Below are 21,681 nucleotides of genomic sequence, written 5' to 3'. Positions count from 1 at the left end.
AAAGGCAGATTCCTAGGTTCCTGCTGTAGAATGCTTAAACATGTCATGCAATCACCTTGGGCCAAATCCTCCTGAGGAAAGATTCCCGTTGTAGAAATGTGTGCTCATTTTTCTTCAGCCACGTTTGTCCTCGTGTTCACATCATTGTGTTTGCTTTCACTCTTAAACTAGGGTTTTGGGACTGTGTCTAGACCCTTGAACTCCCTCCTAAGGAAGGCATAATTCAACCTCTCTTGTTAATGGTCTTCCATAAATTAAACTTTCCTGCTTTTAATATTTCTACATTGTAGTCTGTAGTTTTACTGCATTTATTTTGATTTGCCATATTGCTGGTGTGGGTGAACTAGTGCTTTTTAAAAAGTGTTGGAATATTTCTGCAACAATTGTTGTTTAGTCGTTTCCGACTCTTCGTGACCCCATGGACCGTAGCACGCCTAATAATAGGTCTATTAAATTGCTAAATTCTGTTACCCGTTGAGCCTTTTCTATTTTTAAGGTGGGGCAAAATAAAGGTTTTAAATAAATAAAACACAGCTCCCTAACAATATAGCCTGTGACCTTTGATAGTACCATAGGACTCAGCTCCTAGGGCCTGATGTCTCTTCACCCCCCCCCCCATAAAATATTTGAGTGCTTCCCCCAACTTGATGGGCATTGCCATTCAAATGGTGTGTGTGCTACATCTTGTGATTATGTGGCTTACCTGCTCCCCCAAAATACTTTTTTCAAGTTGGCACCCCTGGTTTCTTCAGGTAAGAAAATCCAAATTCAACAAGCATAGGCAGGGGCTATAATGCAGGCACTTTCAAGCATACTGACCTTGCCCCAAAAATTACAAAGAGAAGTTTAATGTGTGTATTTTATTAGAAATGGTTTGGTTCCTCCTGATTTTATAACCACAGATGAATGCTTTGAAGAGGGCCAGAATGAGCTCAATTCAATAGAGAGATTTTTTTAAAGCAATGAAGTAGGTGGTGAAGGGCTCCCTCCAGGCAATTCTGCTCCTCAGGTTAACTATCTTTGTAACTGTTTAATGAGCCTCCTTGTACAGTTAATTTAATGGAATGGTTACACAGAACCATTCAGAAACAGATTAGCTGAATGGCAGCCAGCCACATTAAAACTGGGCATGGAGTATAGAAACATGCATCATGGAAAAACCTGCCAAACTGTGACAGCCAGACCTTACAATCTGTACTTAACCTCAATGGTGCAAGTCCACTGCATGCTTGAATAAATCAATTTTAAAGCCTACCATGGGCACATAAAATGTGACTTATTATTACAGTGGCCGCCTGAAGTACAGGGTTGGGCTCCTCAATATTTAAATGAGTTGCTCCGCAGTAACAGCAATTTTAAACTTTTTTTTTTTAAAAAAAGGATAAGCAATATTTACAAAGAATTGTGTTTACGGTACTTGCAGTCACTGCACTCCCAGTGAACTCCAAATTATAACATCTTTTTATAGTGTTTCACATTCTAGACCCCACAGGATGTTAACAGGGCTGACACCTGGACCTTAGCAGGTGAAACCATAGCAGGTGAAAAACACCTGCTCAACCCAGCAGTAAGCTAGAAAAACTGGTGACAGGATCACCAAAGGGAAAGGGATGGGTGGGCAGAGTTGTGAGTGCACTGGAAGCTGTGACTGTACACATGCAGCTCAACAGTATAACTATTTTCTTGTAATCTCTACAATTTTACAATTAAGCTTTGTATAGGAAAGAAATCGCCTAGATAGGACCCTCCTTTATTTTTGTCATATTGGTTGCTCCGAAATCTTAAAATAGGCCCTCTAGATATTAAAATATATTACTACTGTCTTAGGTAGATAATCATGACTGCAGTTCATGAGCAAGAACCAGACAGTGTTTAGGAAAATGCGAGTAAAAGCCCTCTATTCTCAGAGAGGGAGGGGAACATTCGGTCCTAGACAAGGTGAAGCATTCCCACCTCCCACACAATGAAGACATTTCCATTGCCTCTCAAGCCCAAGGGGAAGAAGGCTCAAAAGTTTCGTAGACAGGAATATAATAAATTGTTCTCTCATATAAACACCCTGCTTCAACCCTACACAGATGTACATTTGATTAGTAGTTGACAGTTGTAACTATCTGAAAGGCTCTGTCATCACATTCCTTCTTATAAAACAGAGCTGAACCTTTTTTTTCTGCAGAAGGATGCATTCCAACAGGGGCAACATTTACAGAGCTGTTTGCCAGGGGCTACTGTTGCTCAATTCATTCCATTCACACACACCTCTCCGCTGCATCCATTTACAAACCCAAAACCAAGCTGCTGCTTCAAAGCACTCTCTCTGCAACTTTCCCCAGCCCTAATGATGCTTCATAAAGTTTCAGCAATTATAAGGTCCAGCTGTGTCTGGAAGAAAGTTGAAGTGCTAGTTGCTGATGCAAACCTAAGCACTACACAGCCCAGCTGACTACACACAGAGAGATAAGACACTCTGAGCTATTCCTCCTTAGACAACCTGCTTGGCTTCTGTGCTGGGCAAGGAGAACATGCAAATGTGGCAGAGGCAGCCATGGACTGAATACACTATGGGCCAGATTTGGCCCAGCGTCCATTCATTACCCACCTCTTGATATAAAGGCAGTTGGTTCAAGCACTGCAGTGTACCCTCGTACAAACCCATTGGCCCATCTTTGGAGTGCTCATTCATGGAAAAGGAACCAGGATTAGCAATGAAGTCACCGGCCACAGAGAAGAGATCTTAAAAAGGAAGCCTATTTAAAGGCATCTTCACACATTTCCCACTCCTAACTGTATACTTAGGACAGAATGGATCAACATAGACACAGCTTTTTCTTTTTTAAGTGACACTGTTCTCTCCTCTTCCAATACTGTTTGGCACTTTGAGCATGGTTTCTTACAGTAGCCTGTTATAGCTGAAGCAGAAAACATGTTCAAGGTTGGTTTACTAACCATGATTTCAGGTCCTGGGTAGTAAACCCACAGTTCCTTACTTCAGCTGTAATGGGAAACTGTGGTTTAAAGAAACCACAGTGGAACAGGGAGCATACAAGTCTGACCCTTGTTTCCAGCTTAATAAATCATCTACTAAGCCAGGATCATTACATATGAACTAGTGTGCATCTAAACATGTAAAATGTGAATGCAAGTTTCCATTTCTTTCTCACACACACTAACACACAGTCTTTACAGAGTATTTTAAAAGTCTCAGGTCTCTTCCCAGTCATCCTGTGCCCAGGCTGGCATCTTAGAGCAATATTCAAATTCTGCTCCCTTGTAGCGCAAAGCATGGAGATACATCACTAGATCTTTGGGTGATGGGTCCGGCCTCACTATCTTGCATTCTCCACAAAGGGAGTCCTTTTTGTCCCAGGACTCAGTTGAGCAAGTTTCTCCACTTTCCATCTTGTGCAGCTCTGCCTGAGGGATAGCATTCTGAGAACATGCCGATATCCTGCCCTTTTCTCCATCTGCAGATTCCTCACGAGTGCCAGAACTGAAATTTACTGGGGTGTCCAGCACAGCCTCAGAACAATTCCCCAGAGCCTCCTTCACTCTGTCTCCTACAAGGGGTTTCAAATCTTCCTCAGCAACGTCCAGGATACCCAGGCTCTGTTTCGAAAGATGCTCCTCCACCAAAGCCCGAAGCAGCTCATCATCCGTCTTATTAATATGGCCACCTTTGCCCTTTTTGGGACCCCAGGCATCGGTGTTGTAGATGGGGTCATTAACAATAGGGTGTCCCAAAAACTGGAGATGGACACGGATCTGATGGGTGCGGCCAGTGTAAGGAAAACACTTTACCACACTAGTCTTGCCATTGTAGCTGAGCCTCCGGAAGACCGTTTTACAGACTTTACCCTTGGGGTCCACTCGACACACCCCAACTTTGTAAGAGACAACCAGGATGGGTTCTTCACACGTCACCTCATTTTCTGGGAACTCTCCAAGTACACGGCACACATACTCCTTCTCCAGCTATTGGGGGGTATGGGGAAGTGGGGTGGAGGAAACAAAAATAAGAATCTGTTTAAGTTCTAGAATGCAGAAGCCCCAAAAAGACTACTGCATAGTATCTGGCAAGGGTCTGAACCAGTACCTATGCCTATCTGAGTGCTTTATGCAAGGGTAATGTCCACCAAATCCATTCATTTCACTGGGATTTTTTCTATAAACAACAATAATGTGTTTTAGTGGTTGGAGTGTTGGGCCTGTCTGAATACCTGCTTCTGCCATGAAGCCAGTGTTAGAAACTCAAATATATAAGCTAGGCGCCAAATGACTCCTTAAACCAGGGTTACAGTCGCCAAAATAGAATGCTTAGTTGTCATTTTGAGGCCAGACGGCTTGAAAGTCAATATGACTTTTGGGTTCCTGAAATTCATTCTGATTGTGCTGATAAAATATAACAGATATAATTCTACAGGATGTGTTGCTAGTGTGTGAAAACAGTCAAAATCCAAGGATCCCCAAGCATGCACCTCCAGGTGGAGAGACATCAGGTGCCACCCTGGCGCCCGGGCATCTTCATTTGGTCGCAAGTGGCTGATAGCCAGGTGCAAAATGCACCTGGTGAATTTTGAACGCTGCATGAAACTCAATGGGTGTCACTCTAGCCTACTTTACAGGGTTGCTGTGAGGACAATAGGAGAGTATAACTCCACTTTTGTATGTCTCCCTGAGTTATTTGGAGGAAGGGTGGGTTATAAATGTGAACAAAAACCTTTGGGGCTTCACCTGTCGCTGTCGAACTTGCTCATCGATCCTCTTGGACACTTCTGCAGACTTCGCGAACATGAGGACACCTGACGTCAGGCGATCCAACCTATGAATAGTGTGCAACTCCTTCAGGTTGTGCTCTTTACCCAAAATAAAAATGACAGTGTTGTGCCGAAATCTGCCACATGGATGGACAGGCAAGGATGAAGGTTTGTCTACAACCACAACCTCATCATTTTCTTCCAGGAACTCAATAGCCTGCGCTGTGACCGGAGGTTCATGGCGGTGTACAGTGTTCTGGATGAAGTCATTATTCTGAAAGCAAAACAATTACTGTACATTAGCAGGAGCAGGAAACTTCCTAGAATGGCCTGTTTGTGAAAAATTATGGTTATTAGCTCCATTTACTAAAAAAACAAACCTGGAAAAATAATAAAAGGGAATTTTATTATCTGTTGGTTATATCTCCCCCAAGGTGGGTAACATTATATAATATATAATAATTAAGATGGCAGCCATAAAACTCTAGCACTTAGCTAAGACTGCAATCCTAACCTCGATTCCTGGGAAAAGCAACAATGAATGCAATATTATTTACTTCTGAGTAGAGATGGTTAGGATTGCATCCTAACTAAAACATTGAAAATATTTTGTTGTATCCAAAATACATTATCCTATGTCAGGTAAAGGCCTTCATATTATGTCAATTTCTATGTCTTGTTCCAACAACCACAGAGGGAGCAAAGTGAACTCTAATTTACATCTTTACAAACTAAAACAAAAATGCTTTCTGCCATTAATGTACATAATGACATGCTCCCATGAAATAGTAAGAATATTAGCAAAAACAATGAAGAGTCTTAGGGCACCTTACAGACTAACACATTTATTATGGTATAAGCTTTTTCATGTAGACTACAATCCACTTTGTCAGATGCATGAAATGATGGATCAGAGTTGCAGGCAAATATATTCATGACTTTGAAGTGTGTGTGTTGGAGGGACGGACGGACTGAATATAGTGAGATCAGATGGAAATGATAAGCAGGTAAGCACAGAGAGTGGTAATTAGCTTATTAACAGTGACGATTCACAGATATGTTTTCATCACTTTAAATAGGAAATTTTTCACTGTTTACCTGCATGCCATTTTCTTCTGACCACACTATTTATTAACTCCCCTCCCTCCTGGCATCAACCATGTATGTAGGTTTCTGCAACTTGTTCTACAGGCAAGGTGGCAAACTGTTCCTGAATGGTGAAACCCAGCCAGATGGGCGGGATATAAATAATAAAATTTTTATTAGTATTATTACCACTTCAGTGTGCAAGTCAACTCCAAAACAGAAAGCAAGGTAACTGATCCACATATACTACTTTCCTGTGGGTGGTTCCCCACTTCCCCATCGCCTGTTTGGGGAGCATACGAACGTGCCACATCAACCCCCGCAAACTGAGCAGGTACCAAGCAGGAGGGTCGCGCCGCCGTTTCCCCAAACCACCCGTCACTCGGACCCCGACGCCACATCCTCCCTCCGCCTCACCTTGAGGATGACGCCGAGGTCCCGCACGGGCTGCTCGTTAAGCCGGAGGCGGCCCGCTTCGGCCGCGGCCCGGTAGTACTCGAGGGGCTGGGCGCGGAACTCGGTGCCGAAGACGTGCAGGAGGCTCTCGCCCACCCAGCGGCCCTTGCAGTAGGTCTGGAAGTCGAAGTAGTAGGGACGCACTTTGCGGAGGCCGCCCTCGAAGTAGTAGCTGGTCTCGGCGAAGTGGCTCTCGCTGAAGCTGACACCGGGGTTGCGCTTCTTCGGAGGCGGCACGTAGCGCTTCTCGCCTTCTTCGGCCAGCCCGGGCCGCTTCCCTTTCGCCTTCCCCTTCCCGGTCCACAGCCGGAGCCTCTTCATGGGCGGAGGAGAGTTCCCCTGCTGCTCGCCGCCCGCCTTGCTCTCCTCCATGCTTTGGCCGGGTAAGAGCGGGGCCGCGGCGGCTGCCAACCCGTATTGGGCGCCTGGCTTGGCCAAGAGCGACCGCGAGCACCGCTCCGAGCGCAGCAGAGTCAGCCGCATGATCCGCGCGTCGCGACGACACTGCTCTTCGGCACTGCCCGGTGACGCCTCGCGACTTAAACCAATCGCCCTCGCTCGCTCTCGGTGACGGGTAAGTCGCGCGACAAGACAGCCCTGATAAGCGACTGCTCAGGCAAGCCCTTCAGGGAAAACGGCTCCGATAAGCTTACGCGGACATTCTAGCCAGCTAGCTCCATTTTATTTTGCGCATCCACACCGGGATATTCGCAGGGAAACCAAAATGCTTGTTTGCAAAAGTATTGTACTACCAACTTTATTGTACGCATGTGAAACGTGGACCAGTTATAAACGCCATCTGCAGCTCCTCGAAAGATTCAATCACCGGTCACCGGTGACTACAAATATTTTTACACATCACGTGGGAAGACAGGCAAACTAACGCCAGTGTACTGGAAGAAGCAAAGGTCACCAGTAATAATAATAATTTATTATTTATACCCCACCCATCTGGCTGGGTTTCCCCAGCCACTCTGGGCGGCTTCCAACCAAATATTAAAAACAATACAGCATCAAACATTAAAAACTTCCCTAAACAGGGCTGCCTTCAGTTGTCTTTTAAAAGTAAAATACTGTAGTTGCTTATTGCCATGACATCTGCTGGGAGGGCGTTCCACAGGGTGGGCACCACTACTGAGAAGGCCCTCTGTCTGTTTCCCTGTAACCCCACTTCCCGCAGCGAGGGAACCGCCAGAAGGCCCTCGGCGCTGGATCTCAGTATCAAAGCATTGATTTTTAAACATCAACTTTGTTGGACTGGTCATGTTGTGCAGATGCCTGATTATCTTTTTCCAAAGCAACTACTCGATTGCAAACTTAAAAATGGAAAGCGTAATGCTGGTGGTCAACAAAAGAAGCTTAAAGACTCAAGGGAAATATAAAATGATGTACCGTAGTATAAACACCGACAACTGGGAAACACTTGCCTGCAAGCGCTCCAATTGGAGAACAGCCTTTATCAAACTCAGGATGAAAGGGAGTAACGTGCTAAGAGGAAGACATGTTTGGCAAACCCTCACCGTGATCAACTCTTGCCTGGAAACCTATGTCTGACACTGTGGAAGGACTTGTGGATCCAGAATTGGTCTCCAAAGTCATTTATGGACTCACTGTTAAGCCCGTGTTCATGGAAGACAATCTTACGGTACTCGGCTATGAGTGATTGCCAAAGAAGAAGAAATACACACACACCATTCTGTATTGAGTCATACATTTCTGGCACAGCACAAGATGTCAAAACGCTGCCCACTGCTATTCAGTATTAAATAGCAAGAAGATCCAACCTTACAGATGACAATATGTACAAGCTGCGGGGTGATGGTATTAGCTTGGTGGGTAGCAGTATTCCCTCCTCCATGAGCAGAGACAATACACCTTCAAATACCAAATGGTAAGAACAAACAGGTATCCTGACTTACATGTGAGATTTTAAACAGATGGGTGGCCACTGATGAAAACAGATGCTTGAGGACAAGCCTCATCCAGCAGGACAAATTGTATTATGAGTGTAATAGTAAAAACAAAGAAGGAAAGCAAGATCCAAGTTCATTAGTTTATTAGATTGAGATGTTACAATTGCGGGCTATTTTCAGTTATGCCCTTTTTCAGAAGTAGAAGACCAATTAAATTATTCTCCCAACAGCAGACAGCCACATAAGGATTGCTTCCTTGCATAATAAAAAGGCATATTTTGCATAAACACCCACCTCAACTTTTTCTTTTGCTTCTGCATGCAGGATTTTTATTGTATCCTATGAAACAGCTGGACTGATGCTAGTTCTCAGTCTTGAACCTATCACTCTGCTTTGCTTTCCAATTCCAAGAGTTCTTAGAGTTAACAGGAAATGAATCTATTAGTCTGGTGGAAAGGACTGATCCTAGCTTCCCTCACATTACAAGAGTTGTTATCTTTAATAGTATTAAAGAAGTCGATTTAAGAAGCAGAGCCTTATGCATTCATCTACGCGGCATAAGAATGCCTATTCTTTCCAAACATAGTTCACAGGTTTTCCAAAGATCCTTTAAAAGTGATTTAAGATCTTTAAAGTTCACCCCTAAAGAAAGAGAGACAATTGACAATTAATATAAACATACATGAATATATTTTTGCAAAAATCAAGTGTTCGCACTTAGCTAGAGAGATGAAAATATTGCCCAAATTGAAATGGTATTCCTTGCCTTGAGCTTTCTCAAAGTTAATATATACAGCTGTGGTAGAGACCATAATATAAGCAGTTAATGAAATCACAGATAAAAAGGGAAATGCCATTAGGTTAACATGCAGATATCTATGATGACTTGATCACACCAAGAAAATGATGGCTCTGCAATTAATTTGATTCAGGAGTTTTACTCTTCATTTAGAAAAATAAGACCTTAATGTTGGGAAGTGACATAAATATTGGGAAAGGGCAATGTAGATTTTCTAAACTTCAGATATAAAAACATTGTTTTAATATAGAAGTGGGAATAAATAGCCATTTGTGGGTGTTGTCTCTGCATGTCAGCAAAGCATCCACACAGGGAAGGATCATGCCAATAGCATCATTTGTATTAAATGCCCTTAACAGATGCTGGATCTTCTTGGGCCAAATATTATGGACCTGTTTCAGGGTTTTGACCTTCAAAATTGATGTTTGTGGGCCTTTTAAATATATATTCTGACTGATTTTTTAACATAGATTCTACGAATTCATCTGTGTTTACAAGAGGCAATACTGTACAGTTTTCCTTATCCCATGTATCACGAGGCACAGTACAATCACTACTTGGTCTTATATTTTCCCTGTGAACAAGGGCTAATGGAAACACTGGCTTTCTCTTGCCCAATAACAGTTTAGCTATAATAACCCGGTTTGGAAACTCAGCTCTTGGCTTGCCATAGTTCAGTGTCCCGTCATCCCCACTTCCTTGGCATTTACATCCTGGTTTAATTAAACCACAATTAGCCATTATGTCTGACTGCAGTTGAATATCATTTTTTAAACACCCAGTCTCACAGGGTTGTTATGGAGATTAAATTGGGGGGACGGGACACTATGTACACCACCTTGAGCTCCTTGAAGAAAAAGGTGGGTGGTAAATGCAATAAATAAATAAACAAACAAATCCACATAAAAAGAGCCTCTTGGATCAGGTCAGTGTCCCATCTAGTCTAGAATCATGTTCTCACAACCAGATGCCTGTGAGAAGACCACAAACTTACTGAAAAATAAGCTTAAAGGTAAAGGACCATTAGGTCCAGTCGTGACCGACTCTGGGGTTGCAGCGCTCATCTCATATTATTGGCTGAGGGAGCCGGCGTACAGCTTCCAGGTCATGCGGCCAGCATGACAAAGCCACTTTTGGCGAACCAGAGCAGCACACAGAAACGCCGTTTACCTTCCCGCTGTAGCGGTTCCTATTTATCTACTTGCACTTTGACATGCTTTCGAACTGCTAGGTTGGCAGGAGCTAGGACCGAGCAACGGGAGCTCACCCCGTCGCGGGGATTCGAACCGCTGACCTTCTGATCGGCAAGCCCTAGGCTCAGTGGTTTAACCCACAGCGCCACCTGCGTCCACAAACTTACTGAAAAATAAGCTTTGTTCAATTGAGCTTTCTTGAAAAAGTGCCTGGAATCACAGTGTTACTTAGCCTAAAAAAGAACACTGTTACCGACTTTATGGAACTGGCTGAGCTGACCAGGAGACTGCATGACCAGGGAGAAGAGTCGGTGGAAGAAGATTGGAAGAAATCTAAAATATACTTCAAAAATATACTTCAAAAATATTGCAATATTTGATATTTTGGATCATATTTGGAAGTTGTTATAGGCTGTAGGTGTAGTAGTAGTGGTTAGTAAGTAAAAAATTTATAGAAATGAATTGAATAGATGATGTAAGAAATTATGTTTAGATAAAATATACAATGTAAAAAAATATGATTTAGATGACTTACAATGAAGCACAGAAAGGGGGGGACATGAGGAAGTCACCCTAAAATATTAAGAAAAGAGATGTACAATTAAGAAATTCTAGTATTGTTTTTGTTGTATTGTTTGCTTGTTTATTTGTTAGTGTTGTGTTGTATAATGTTTTTATTTGTTTATGTTGTGTTATTACAAAATGAATAAAAAAATTTTGGGGGGGAAAAAGAACACTGTTACCTCTGTATTGGGGTGGGGAAACTTTTTGGTCTGACCAGTGGGTGTGATCTGAAAAAAATGGACTCATGGGACAAACATGACCACATTTGGTCCATGGGACAAAGGTTCCTACTCCCTGTATGTTTCCCAAGACATTTACTCTCTGTTTTAAGAGAATAAAAAGGTAAAGGGACCCCTAACCATTAGGTCTAGTCGTGTCCAACTCTGGGGTTGCAGCGCTCATCTCGCTTTATTGGCCGAGGGAGCCGGCGTACAGCTTCCAGGTCATGTGGCCAGCATGACAAAGCCGCTCCTGGCGAACCAGAGCAGCGCACGGAAACGCCGTTTACCTTCCCACTGTAGCGATACCTATTTATCTACTTGCACTTTGACGTGCTTTCGAACTGCAGTTTTTAATTGTTATAAACACTAACAATTAATACACAGTTTTTAAAAATATGGTTTCACTACAAAGTTGCTCACAGCATATTAGTATCTTTGACTAATAAACATACCCTGTGATAGGGATTCTCTTTTTAGTAGTGTTGTAACTGTGGGGAAAGTGAGCTTTTATCCAGCAATGCCTTGGAACACAAGAGGATAGGAGCTTATTTACCGAGGCCACTGTTTCTCTTTGTCTGTCAGAGGGACATATATCACACCCATCAGCTGCTTTTCCACAATCTGCCCGTCTTTGGTTTTGTCATACTGCATCAAAACCTGGTTTCCACCCTCTGGCCCTACGGGCAGAATTAGTCGTCCTCCTGGTTTCAGCTCATTCAGCAACTAGTAGTAAGAATCAATAAGAGCAATAAGGCAAAACAGAAAGAAAACGTTTCCACATACACACAAAAGGGAAGAAAGACAAACTGAACACTGTTCTCTGGCCCTTGAACTAGTCCATGAAAAGCGGTCATTTCCAAAATAAAATAAAATAAAAATGGCAACACATTTGCTACTCACTTATACCTAAACACTCTCTGTGTGATGTTTTGCCTGCTGAGAAGTGCCAAGAGTGAACCATTTTTCTAACCCCTCATGTCAATAGAAACACGGTCAAATCTCCAGGCCATCAGAGATTTCAGTATGTAAAACATTGTCTCTGTTCTATTCAGTTTTAGTCCTCTTTCCTTATGATAACAGCTGAAACATATTGTTACACTTTTTTCACAACCGTCTTCTAGACTTAGTAAATTAACCGCTTCAAAAAGGTTCCAAGCCAGAGCTGAGAGGAAAGAGACAGGGAACTTTCTCTCTTACCTCCTTTGGCACTGTGGGTGCAGCTGCTCCTACATGGATGGCATCGTAAGGGGCTTCTTCAGGATACCCCTTTCTGCCATCCCCAACTGTGGAGAGAGAAATAGAACGTGCAGTGAAGGTTCTTGTTCAGATGGCAGCTTCTCCTATACACTTCTCCTTTGCCTTTCCTTTCACTTGGCACCTGCGTGCAAGGAAGACTTGTATGCAGATTATGCTGGCACTGGGGGTATCAAAATGAAGTATAATAACCATAGTGAGAGACCTAAAAAAAGAGAACCGTGCTCTTTGATATTACCAAGGTTAGGTAGATTTGGGAAAGCAGAGCTAAAGAGACGTGGGTGGCGCTGTGGTCTAAACCACTGAGTCTCTTGGGCTCGCCAATCAGAAGGTCGGCGGTTCAAATCCGTGTGATGTTGGTGAGGTCCCATTGCTCTGTCCCAGCTTCTGCCAACCTAGCAGTTCAAAAGCACACCAGTACAAGTAGATAAATAGGTACCACTAAGGCGGGAAGGTAAATGGCATTTCCATGCACTCTGGGCACCCGTCACGATTTCCCGTTGTGCCAAAAGCGGTTTAGTCATGCTGATCACATGACCCAGAAAAGTTGGCTGTGGACAAATACTGGCTCCTGCACCACAACCCCATAGTTGCCTTTGACTGGACCTAACCCTCCAGGGGTCTTTCAGACCATAATCCCCATTATCCTTGACCAATGGTCGTGTGACTGGGACCAATAGGAGTTGTAGTCTGGAGGGCTTCAGGCTGGGAAGGCTGCATTACAAAAATATACTTCTACTGTACATTGCAATCCTGTGTGTGGTTACTTGGAAGCATTGCACTCAATAGTGCTTATTCCCAAGTATGCAAGCGTGCTTAAGACTGCAGCCTTGGAAAACTAGCTCTAAATGGGCAATCCTCTGCAGTAGCTTGTTCATTTATTTCCACGAAACAAATCTTAGGGTTATTGCTAGGCCAAAACCATTCCTGCTAAGTAAAGTTTTCACAAGTGTGAAGGGCTTCCAGCTTACCAGCACAGAAATTTGCAACAAGGATACCAATGCTCACCTAGAAGTTTCACTCGGCCAGAACTCAACAAAGAGGGGTCATCTTCGTTGATGTTTTGGATGGACTCATGAACCAGCTGTTCAATGTGTTCGATTCCCACTGCCTTCCCTGTGGGACCCACCTGTCAAGAGATGCCACATGTGCTTCAAATCTATGTTGCTACCGGGTACTCAAACAAAACTATCTGAGAGAACAGAGAGGTTCTCTATTTTTGCAATGCCTGATCATTTTTATCCAATTATTTCACCATTCAGTTTTAGAATGACAGAAGGATAGTTCCAATGACTGGTTACCTTGAAAAGAAACAGTCCCTTTACAGTTATTCTTACAATTTTACCTTTCCTGCATTCCATGTGAACATTAAATGTGCTAATTGGCCAATTCCGATGGAAGAAAATCTGATAGTACAATTATATGCATGCCTGCTCAGAACTAAGTCACGTTGAATTAATGAAACTTACTCCCAAGTAGCTGTGTATAGGACTGCAGCCTCGTTCTATTTCCCCTCTGGTGCTAGGCAATTTACTTGGCAGGGGAGTGGAGGAATAGTTTCAGAATTCTATATGTAAAGAGGCGTTTCTTGTTGCTTTTGTTAAAATTGTGTTAAAACTAAAATTCAATTCAGCGGACCCCTTGCAATTTATCCAAATTCAATAATTTTCAACAGTCAAATGCTTCTCTACAGAGAAGCAACACCAAACATATGCATAAGATCATGTGTTTTTTAAGAAGGTAAACTTTACAAGTAGACATTTTTAGCCAAAAAGGGAAAAAAAGGATTTCCTCTCAATTTCCATTCTGCTTACCATCCTTGCAAAGCAAGCTGTGAGGTATCCACTTCCTGATCCGACATCCAACGCCTTTGCTCCTTCCACTAGCTGGTCCTTCAGTAACTCAAGGGCATGGGCATGCTGTGGGAGAAAGCAACCATATTTCACTCTTCCCACACCAGCACCTTTCACGATCCCCTTGCCAAAAGGCAACAAGAAGCAGGATGGTTAAGATATACAGTCCGACTAAAGATTTAGAGGCTGCTTCTGCCAAGGTGACGCCTACAGATATTTCAGCTGAGGAATCTCTCCAGTGCATTTCTAGGCATGTTAAAGTTTGCAATAGAGGCACACAGAGAGTGGAGAAGAAACGGCTAGGCCGCTTGCTCCCAAGGAGCGTAGATGATATGCAAAGGGTGGGGTGAGACTGAGAGGGCCTGCAAGTTTTCCAGCTCCTGGTGGCTTCAAAGCCTCAGCAGCAGTCATGGAAAGGGAGGAGAAGGGCCTGAGACTTCTGCCCCATGATGAGTAGGACATCTCTGACCTGATAGCCAGCCAGCAGTGAGTGCAACCTGTATTCCTGAATGAAGCAAGGAACAGCTGTCCTAAGCTCTGAGGGGTTTGGGGCCACCAAAAAACCAGTGGGCTTGTTTACACACAACTATGCAGCACACAGGATTGTTCAGCCAATGCCTAGCAGAAAGAATTCGCCATCGTCACCAATTCAGGGGATCACAGGCACCAGGACCACAGAAGATTGCCTAAAGCCAGTACCATCGCTAACCAGAGAAAACAGCGCTCGGGCAGATGAACCAATGAATTGACTCGGCACTGCGGGAGGCAGTGGAAGACAGGAGTGCCTGGCGTGCTATGGTCCATGGGGTCACGAAGAGTCGGACACGACTAAACGACTAAACAACAACAACAAAGGCAGCTGCAATGGTTCATGACCTTTGTGCTTTCTCAACCACTGAACGCTATCAAGGCATATCTATATATATATATAAATGTAAAAATCTTGAAATTGACGGCCGCTATGTTCTCCGTAACCGCTTGACCGATCGTCCTGAAATTTTGACACAGCGATCCAGGCCACTCCCCAAGGGTTGTAGGGGACATGAAAAACCTCAAATCACACACCTTGGCAGGATTTGACCCGCTCTTCCACCAAGTCAAACAGCGCCCTCAAGTGGAATTCTTCCCACAGTACACCCCCTCCCTTCCTGTGAAATCTAAGCCACACCCACAAATAAAAGGACATCATCAACCAAGCAACTGAAAGTCGGCCATTATTAGGCCCTGCCAGGCTGATAGGCCTCCACTAGGCCCGGGGGGGGGGTAAGATAACCCACAAACCCCGCCTCCGCCACGAGATCCTGTAAAACAGGAGGCCTTGGCTCCATTTTACAGACTAGGCCTCAGCTCTACAGCCCTTTAAATACTATCCCGAATGGAGCCCTGGGTGGGAGGAGAAGCCCAAATAGGAAATGGGCTGACGTAGGGTAGGGGGAGCAACTGTCCAACAACCACCGAAACAGCCATTCCACCCCAAGCCCAAAGCCTCTCCCGGCGGCTGCATTAATAAACGCCTGGCAGCATTAGGCAGCCGTTCATCATTTCTCCTAACACACACTTGGGGGCACAGCGAGGGGTTTTCGCTTTATAATTTAGTGGGTGTTGTGTAATGCTTAGAAATCCTGCTATAACTTATTTTATGGGTATGTCTTATTTTAGGAGAAACAACTGATTGTAAGCCTCTGTGTCTTTTTTTTATTATTAAAAACAACAACCATGTACTTTCTCTCCCCAGTTTAAGTCCTCAGATATTTGCAGTGGCCACCCCCCACCCCATTTACAATATCTCCCCTCGGCTTTGCAGACTAGGCCGCTTTCCAGACTAGGCCAAGTGGAGGTGGGGGGGGGGCAATAGAGGGCAGGGATACGTAATGGGTCAGAACGGGGGGGGGGGGGGAGAGACACAGGGATGAAACCTGCCCTCTCCACAGTATCTCACCTCAACTCAGGGGGACTCTGAGGCTCAGGGGGATCTGAAGGGGGACTATTACCCTCCATTTCACAGACTAACGCACAGCAACGCGTGCAGGGCCAGCTAGTACTGTATATTATTGGATGTAAAAGTATGTCTTACCATGTGGGGGGCACTGATGGTTGCCTTGTACCCTGAAAGAAAGCTGTGGATAAGTTTGCTTTTCACATTATAACTACAACAATTGGAGCATTTTCTAGTGATTTGTACGTTTCTCACCACAAATCCACCCTTTCGGTTTTCCTAGACAGCTCAAAGACTTAAGGATTTCCAGCTTTCAGTTTGAAATACTATCTGTAGAATATTTTGTCCACTTTGCTGGTTTTCAGAGCTTACTTTTGCAGCCCAAGCACAAAGGACAACTCTTAGTCTTACCGAATTAAGACTTCAAACGTCCTTGGGCTGCTAGAACGCTGGGCTGAAACTAACACGATGGAATTTGACAGAGATAAAGGCGAAGTCCTGCATTTAGGTACAAAACACACAAATGGAGGTGCAAGGATAGAGCGGAGGAGACCTGGCTTGGCACAAGCTGAATGAGTTAGTAGTATGATGCAGCTGCTAAAAAGCCAATGCCTGAACAGAAGCCATCGTGTCCTGATGAGAAGAAATAATGGTTTCACTTGCTTTCTGCACTGGCCAGGCTGCATCTGAGGTAGAGTCCTGTTCTGGGTGCCACATTTTAAGGAAGACATTGAGAAACTAGGAGGGGGTGTCCAGAGCAGGGTGACCAGGATCATTAAGAGATCTGGAAACTATGCCCTGTGAAGAATGCTTGAAAGAGCTGAGTATGCTTAGCCCAGAAAAGAGTAAGTGGAGACCTGACAGCCACCTTCAAATATCTGAAGGGCCGTCATGTAGAAGGAGGAGTAGATTTGTTCACAGGGATTTGCTCTAGAGAACAGGACTAGAATCAGCAAGTGGAATTGGCAGGGAAACAGATGCTGGGAAAGGGTTAGGAAGGCCTCTTATTAACTCAAGGGTGAAACATTCTGCCTTGGGAGGTGGCGAGCTGGAGATATCTAAGCAGAAGCCGGGCTAGATGACTTCTGAGATCCCTCCCGACTTTAGATTCTAGGATTTGGCAAGTTCCCAAAAGACAATGCTATGGACAATATGGTCTCTAAAATATGCAGTATTTCCTTTAACCGACATTGCAATCTACAGGAACATTTCTTACCAATTGACTGAGGAGAGTCCATATATGGAAAATACTTGGTATAGTGGGATCTGTCTGTTGCCAACAGCACTTTAAGGACTTGCTGAGACTTAATCACACCATTTTCTACAGAAATACATGAGAGAGGAAAATAAGGCTGACAGCAGCATACTTTTTATTACTATTTATATTTAGTATCACTTTTATGTTCAATACTGAATTTTACTGCACTGTGACCCAAAGACAGATACTCATTTACACTGTTTTTTAATTTATTATTTATTTATTTATTTATTGCATTTCTATCCCACTTTTTCCTCCAGGGAGCTCAAGGTGGCATACATGGGTCTCGCCCTCCTCATTTAATCCCCACAACAGCCCTGCGAGGTAGGTTAGGCTGAGAAAGACAGTGACTGGCCTAAGGTCACCTAGTGAGCTTCATGGCCAAGTGGGGCTTTGAACCCTGGTCTCCCAGGTCCTACCAGTGGGTCTCCTGCCAGAGGCAGCCAGTAGAACCCCCCCCCCAAAATAAGGGCATTATAGGAGTAAGGCAACAGAGGTTTTAGACCCAAAGCCCACAAATTCCCCAAGGGGCCCAATGAACTGGCACAGCACAAATGGACCACCTTCTCTACCTTCCACTCTAACCAAGCAATAGCAAGCAGGGATTTGGATGCAGGGGAGGCCCTGCTTGTTCTTGGCCCCGATTATAATTGGTCCCTCTGTTTCCATGAGCCGCAGAATAGAAATCAGCTCATTTAAACAATTTGGGAACAGGCTCACATTCAGGTCTCTGGCTACACCTCATGTAAAATAAGAGGAAAAAGCAATTGCTCTCGATAGCTTTGTATAAAAATAAACCCTGATCAGTCCTGTTCCTTACAGAAAAACACCAAACACAAAGAGATCTGTTCTCAGGGACAGGGCTTTAAGCTGGGTTTGACATTCAATAAAGCAGCTTGGGAAAGTGTGACTGGGGAAATGAACTTGACTTAAGATTTCACTTCTAGGACTGGACAGATTATGCTGTGCTCTCTTAGGGTGTCATTTACACATTATCATCCATTCCACAGAAAAGACCCCCACAATTGGCCTAAACATTGCAGCTCTGTCCTGGGTGAGCCCAAGGAAAAGCAGGTCCAATGGCAGGACTGCAACTTGCAAAATGCACTCATTTTCTTAAAATTTTTTGGATGGACAAATACAGAAAGGTTCCCAGTTAATTGTTTTGCTTTTATTTATGGCCACCATAGCCCCTGGCAGATTGACTCTCCTGGTTTCTATACTGTCTGAGTAAGCGCCCATCTAAGACAAGCAGCCCGAGGAGGATGGCAATTATGGATTATTGCATTCCCAAAGAAACTCATTAGAAGAAATGGCTACCTGCCTCAGCTGTAGGGGAGCTGAGCCCTCTGCATGCTCAGAATAACCTTTCTTAGATTAGATGCTTAGAATGGATTCTCTCTTGCATCATTTGCGGCTGCTTGCACAGCTGAACACATAGGCAGAGCAGACAGACACGAGCCCAGAATCTTAAAGCTCGTCTCCAGCTAGAATTTTAAAACAGGTTTCCACACTGACATCCACTCCATGAAATAGACTGTCAAGTCAACAATGCTAAAAATAAGTGAGGATTAATTATGTACAGTATCCCAACATTTCATCAGCTGTTTTAGAGGTGAGCCCTGAACGTCAGGCTGCTGTCGGTCCTTGGTTCTGTTTGCTCTGTATACTCTTGTACTTACTGTAAAGGTTGTTGATCAGTTCCGCATGTGTCTTCCCAGTCGAGGTCCAGGCCATGGTTCTTGTCAGCAGGAGTCCCATGAGCAAGGTAGCGCAAGGCAGCGTACAGCTCATCCCATAAAAATGTGCAGGGGATTCCCAAGCCTGACCAGCCAGTCACAATGAACCTAAGAGAGAAAGGTTCCTTTTATATTTAGAGCAAGATCATGTAACGCCTCATAGAAACCAAATCCTCCACACGCACAAGGAGCCAAGATTAAGAATAGATGCACAGATGCAATACAGGGAAATCTGGAATACACATTTGCCGTCTAAGTCAAACACTAACAGGCGGTTTGATGTCAATAAAAGTACTGCTTGTGCCATATGATTTAGTTCCACAAAATGTCCACAGCAACCAATGCTAATAAGTTTTTTTTTTAAAAAAAAAAACCACCAGTCCAAGAAGTTAGAAGAGAGATTAGAGTATTAGACTAGCTTCTGGAAAACTCAGGTTCAAATCCCCACTCAGTTATAAAACTCACTGAGTATGCAGATAAAGAAGGGTCTACACCACCTTGAGCTCCTTGGAAGGAAAGGTGGAATACACATGTATTAATAAATAAGTAAAATTTGTTGTCACAGTGACAAAAATAAATACAAACTAAGGACACTGATAAATGTAAGGAGTTGACCAAGATATTTTACTGCCTCAGGCCAAGCGGCACATAGCAGTGCACAGCATGTCCTCCTCGCTACAATCAGAGCGTATTGCAGCCAATGGCAATCAAATCTATTTTGGCACGTGAAGCAGAAAATCCTACAAACCCCTCCTTCCTGGCAGCAAGACTGCAATAATAATTGTAACATTATAAAATAAAATTATAAAATATAACAGCCACTTTGCTGCCCATTAATGGGACTCAAGATGTGTTGTCCAAGGCAGCCGCCTCACATGGCCAGGGAGTAAAACACGGCAGGGAGGGCCAGTAAAGGGGAGCAGGCAGGTTAAGCTAACAAGTGAAATAATTTGCAATAGTGCTCATCTATTCATTTTTTTTGTAGAGACTGGGCTGTGTCTGTAAGCAAGTACAGGCACACCATCCCAAAACCCGTGAAAGTGTAATTGTCTGCAGAGTTATATCACTGACTTACAATACATCAACTTGTAGAACAAATGGGAAAATGGATTTTTAAAATACTATGTGTATAAAATATTACATGCATTACCAATCCGTTTGTATGGGTTGCCAACTTTCTTGTGTGTGTTCACATAAATAACAATTATCTCACTTGGCCTTTTTTTTTCATTGCATTTCCTTCTAACCACACTGATTGCAATTTCCACCAACATAAATATCTACCTGTAACTTACGACACATCATACATCTGAGGGAAATGGACTGCTGCCCACAAAACCCAATGCCATAATATATGGGCTAGCCTTTAATGGTACCACAATGTTATGACAATAGTCAAACATAAATATTTGTTCCTCAAAGCATGTGTCTAAAAGCAAAAACAAGGCATTGGATGAAGGGCAGTACTGATAAATAATAAAAGGAAGAAATTTAAGATTTAAAAATATTGTAATATTTGAATTTTGGAATATATTTGGAAGTTGTTATAGGCTGTAGGTGTAGAAGTAGAGATTAGTATGTATGAAAATTAGTGGTAATGGAATTAAGAAAATAATGAGAAAAGGTTAAGGTTAGGATAAAATATAAATTATGGTTAAAGCTGAGTTTTTGAAAACTGCTAAAGATGAGGTATAATAAAACTCAGCTAGGAGGGATTAGAGGAAGTCACCATAACATGTTTAGGAAATTAATTTGAAAATGAGAATTTATATTTTTGTTTGATTGTTATTGTTATTGGTATGTTGTGTTTGTATGTGTTTGTTTTGTGTTACTATAAAATGAATATATATATATATTTAAAAATAATAATAAAAGGAAAGGTCCACCCCACTAAAAATGAGCATAAAAAGAGGCACTTCAACACAAGAGCCAACCCGCCTCCCTTGGTGTCTTATGATGGGGAAGGTGGGGGAAGGGAAGAGCCCATATGCAAGGCTCCTTTCCGCTAAGAGGAGGTTGGCTGGGCTGGGCTCCTCTTCTCTTCTGATGGTCCCCTCTGATCCTCCCAAGCGCCAGGAGGAGAGAGAGCAGAATGCAGTCTCCTAAAAGGCAGCTCAGGCTCGAGTACCACTCCCGCTTCCCAGACTGAACCAAAGCGTCGGAACACGCAACCACCCTCCCCGGCACACCTTCTGCAGGACTCAGGACCCCGTCCCCAGGATCCCACCCCTCCCACTAAAAGGCGGACTCACCTGCGCAGTCGCACTAAGTCCTCCGAACTCGCATTCTCGCCCTCCTAGCTCCTCCTCTTTCAGCAGCAGCTGCTTATTACAGCATTTGAGAGTACAGTACTGTACTGTAATTGAGGTAATTGGGGTAATTGGGGTAATTGAGGCCTGCTGTTGTTTACGTTGTTACGTAAGCGGGAGAGAAGCCGCCGATCAGTAACTTCCGCCCGGAGGAAGCGACGGTTCCTAAAGAGATCGGATAAAATGAAGATATCCTCACTTCCGGTTCTGGGTAGGCAGGGGTCTGAGGGGTGGGGGCATGTCCGTGCAAAATTGTCAATGGCGTAGCGATAAAGCCGACAGGTCCTTCTGGTTCCTCTGCTCTGAAATAGTCACGCCCGCAGCGCCCTGCCTCCAGAGGTTATTT

General features: G+C 43.7%; 2 protein-coding genes across 3 annotated transcripts; both read right to left on the bottom strand.

Annotated features, from left to right (window-relative positions):
* Nucleotides 1-845: 845 nt before the first annotated feature.
* Nucleotides 846-6,844, bottom strand: RPUSD2 (RNA pseudouridine synthase domain containing 2). The gene is made up of 3 exons (XM_035111224.2): nt 6,258-6,844; nt 4,732-5,028; nt 846-3,972 (listed from the first exon to the last, which is right to left on the bottom strand). The coding sequence occupies exons 1-3, from the start codon at nt 6,777-6,779 to the stop codon at nt 3,202-3,204; spliced, it is 1,590 nt and encodes a 529-aa protein (XP_034967115.2). The 5' UTR covers nt 6,780-6,844; the 3' UTR covers nt 846-3,201.
* Nucleotides 6,845-8,332: 1,488 nt separating this feature from the next.
* LOC118083113 (protein-L-isoaspartate(D-aspartate) O-methyltransferase) lies at nt 8,333-21,542 on the bottom strand. 2 transcript variants are annotated; one of them, XM_035111211.2, is made up of 10 exons: nt 21,279-21,542; nt 18,970-19,134; nt 17,246-17,350; nt 16,168-16,199; nt 14,055-14,159; nt 13,249-13,369; nt 12,184-12,269; nt 11,540-11,709; nt 10,737-10,774; nt 8,333-8,851 (listed from the first exon to the last, which is right to left on the bottom strand). In XM_035111211.2, the coding sequence occupies exons 2-10, from the start codon at nt 19,079-19,081 to the stop codon at nt 8,754-8,756; spliced, it is 867 nt and encodes a 288-aa protein (XP_034967102.2). In that variant the 5' UTR covers nt 19,082-19,134; nt 21,279-21,542; the 3' UTR covers nt 8,333-8,753. The 2 variants fall into 2 exon arrangements, with proteins under 2 accessions (XP_034967102.2, XP_034967109.2); XM_035111218.2 differs by lacking the exon at nt 10,737-10,774 and having other exon boundaries at nt 8,336-8,851; nt 21,279-21,538.
* Between the last annotated feature and the right edge of the window lie 139 nt (nt 21,543-21,681).

Source organism: Zootoca vivipara, chromosome 1 (assembly GCF_963506605.1).
Source record: "Zootoca vivipara chromosome 1, rZooViv1.1, whole genome shotgun sequence".
In the NCBI taxonomy this organism is placed as follows: domain Eukaryota; kingdom Metazoa; phylum Chordata; class Lepidosauria; order Squamata; family Lacertidae; genus Zootoca; species Zootoca vivipara.
This window is presented reverse-complemented; position numbering and strand designations above follow the sequence as displayed.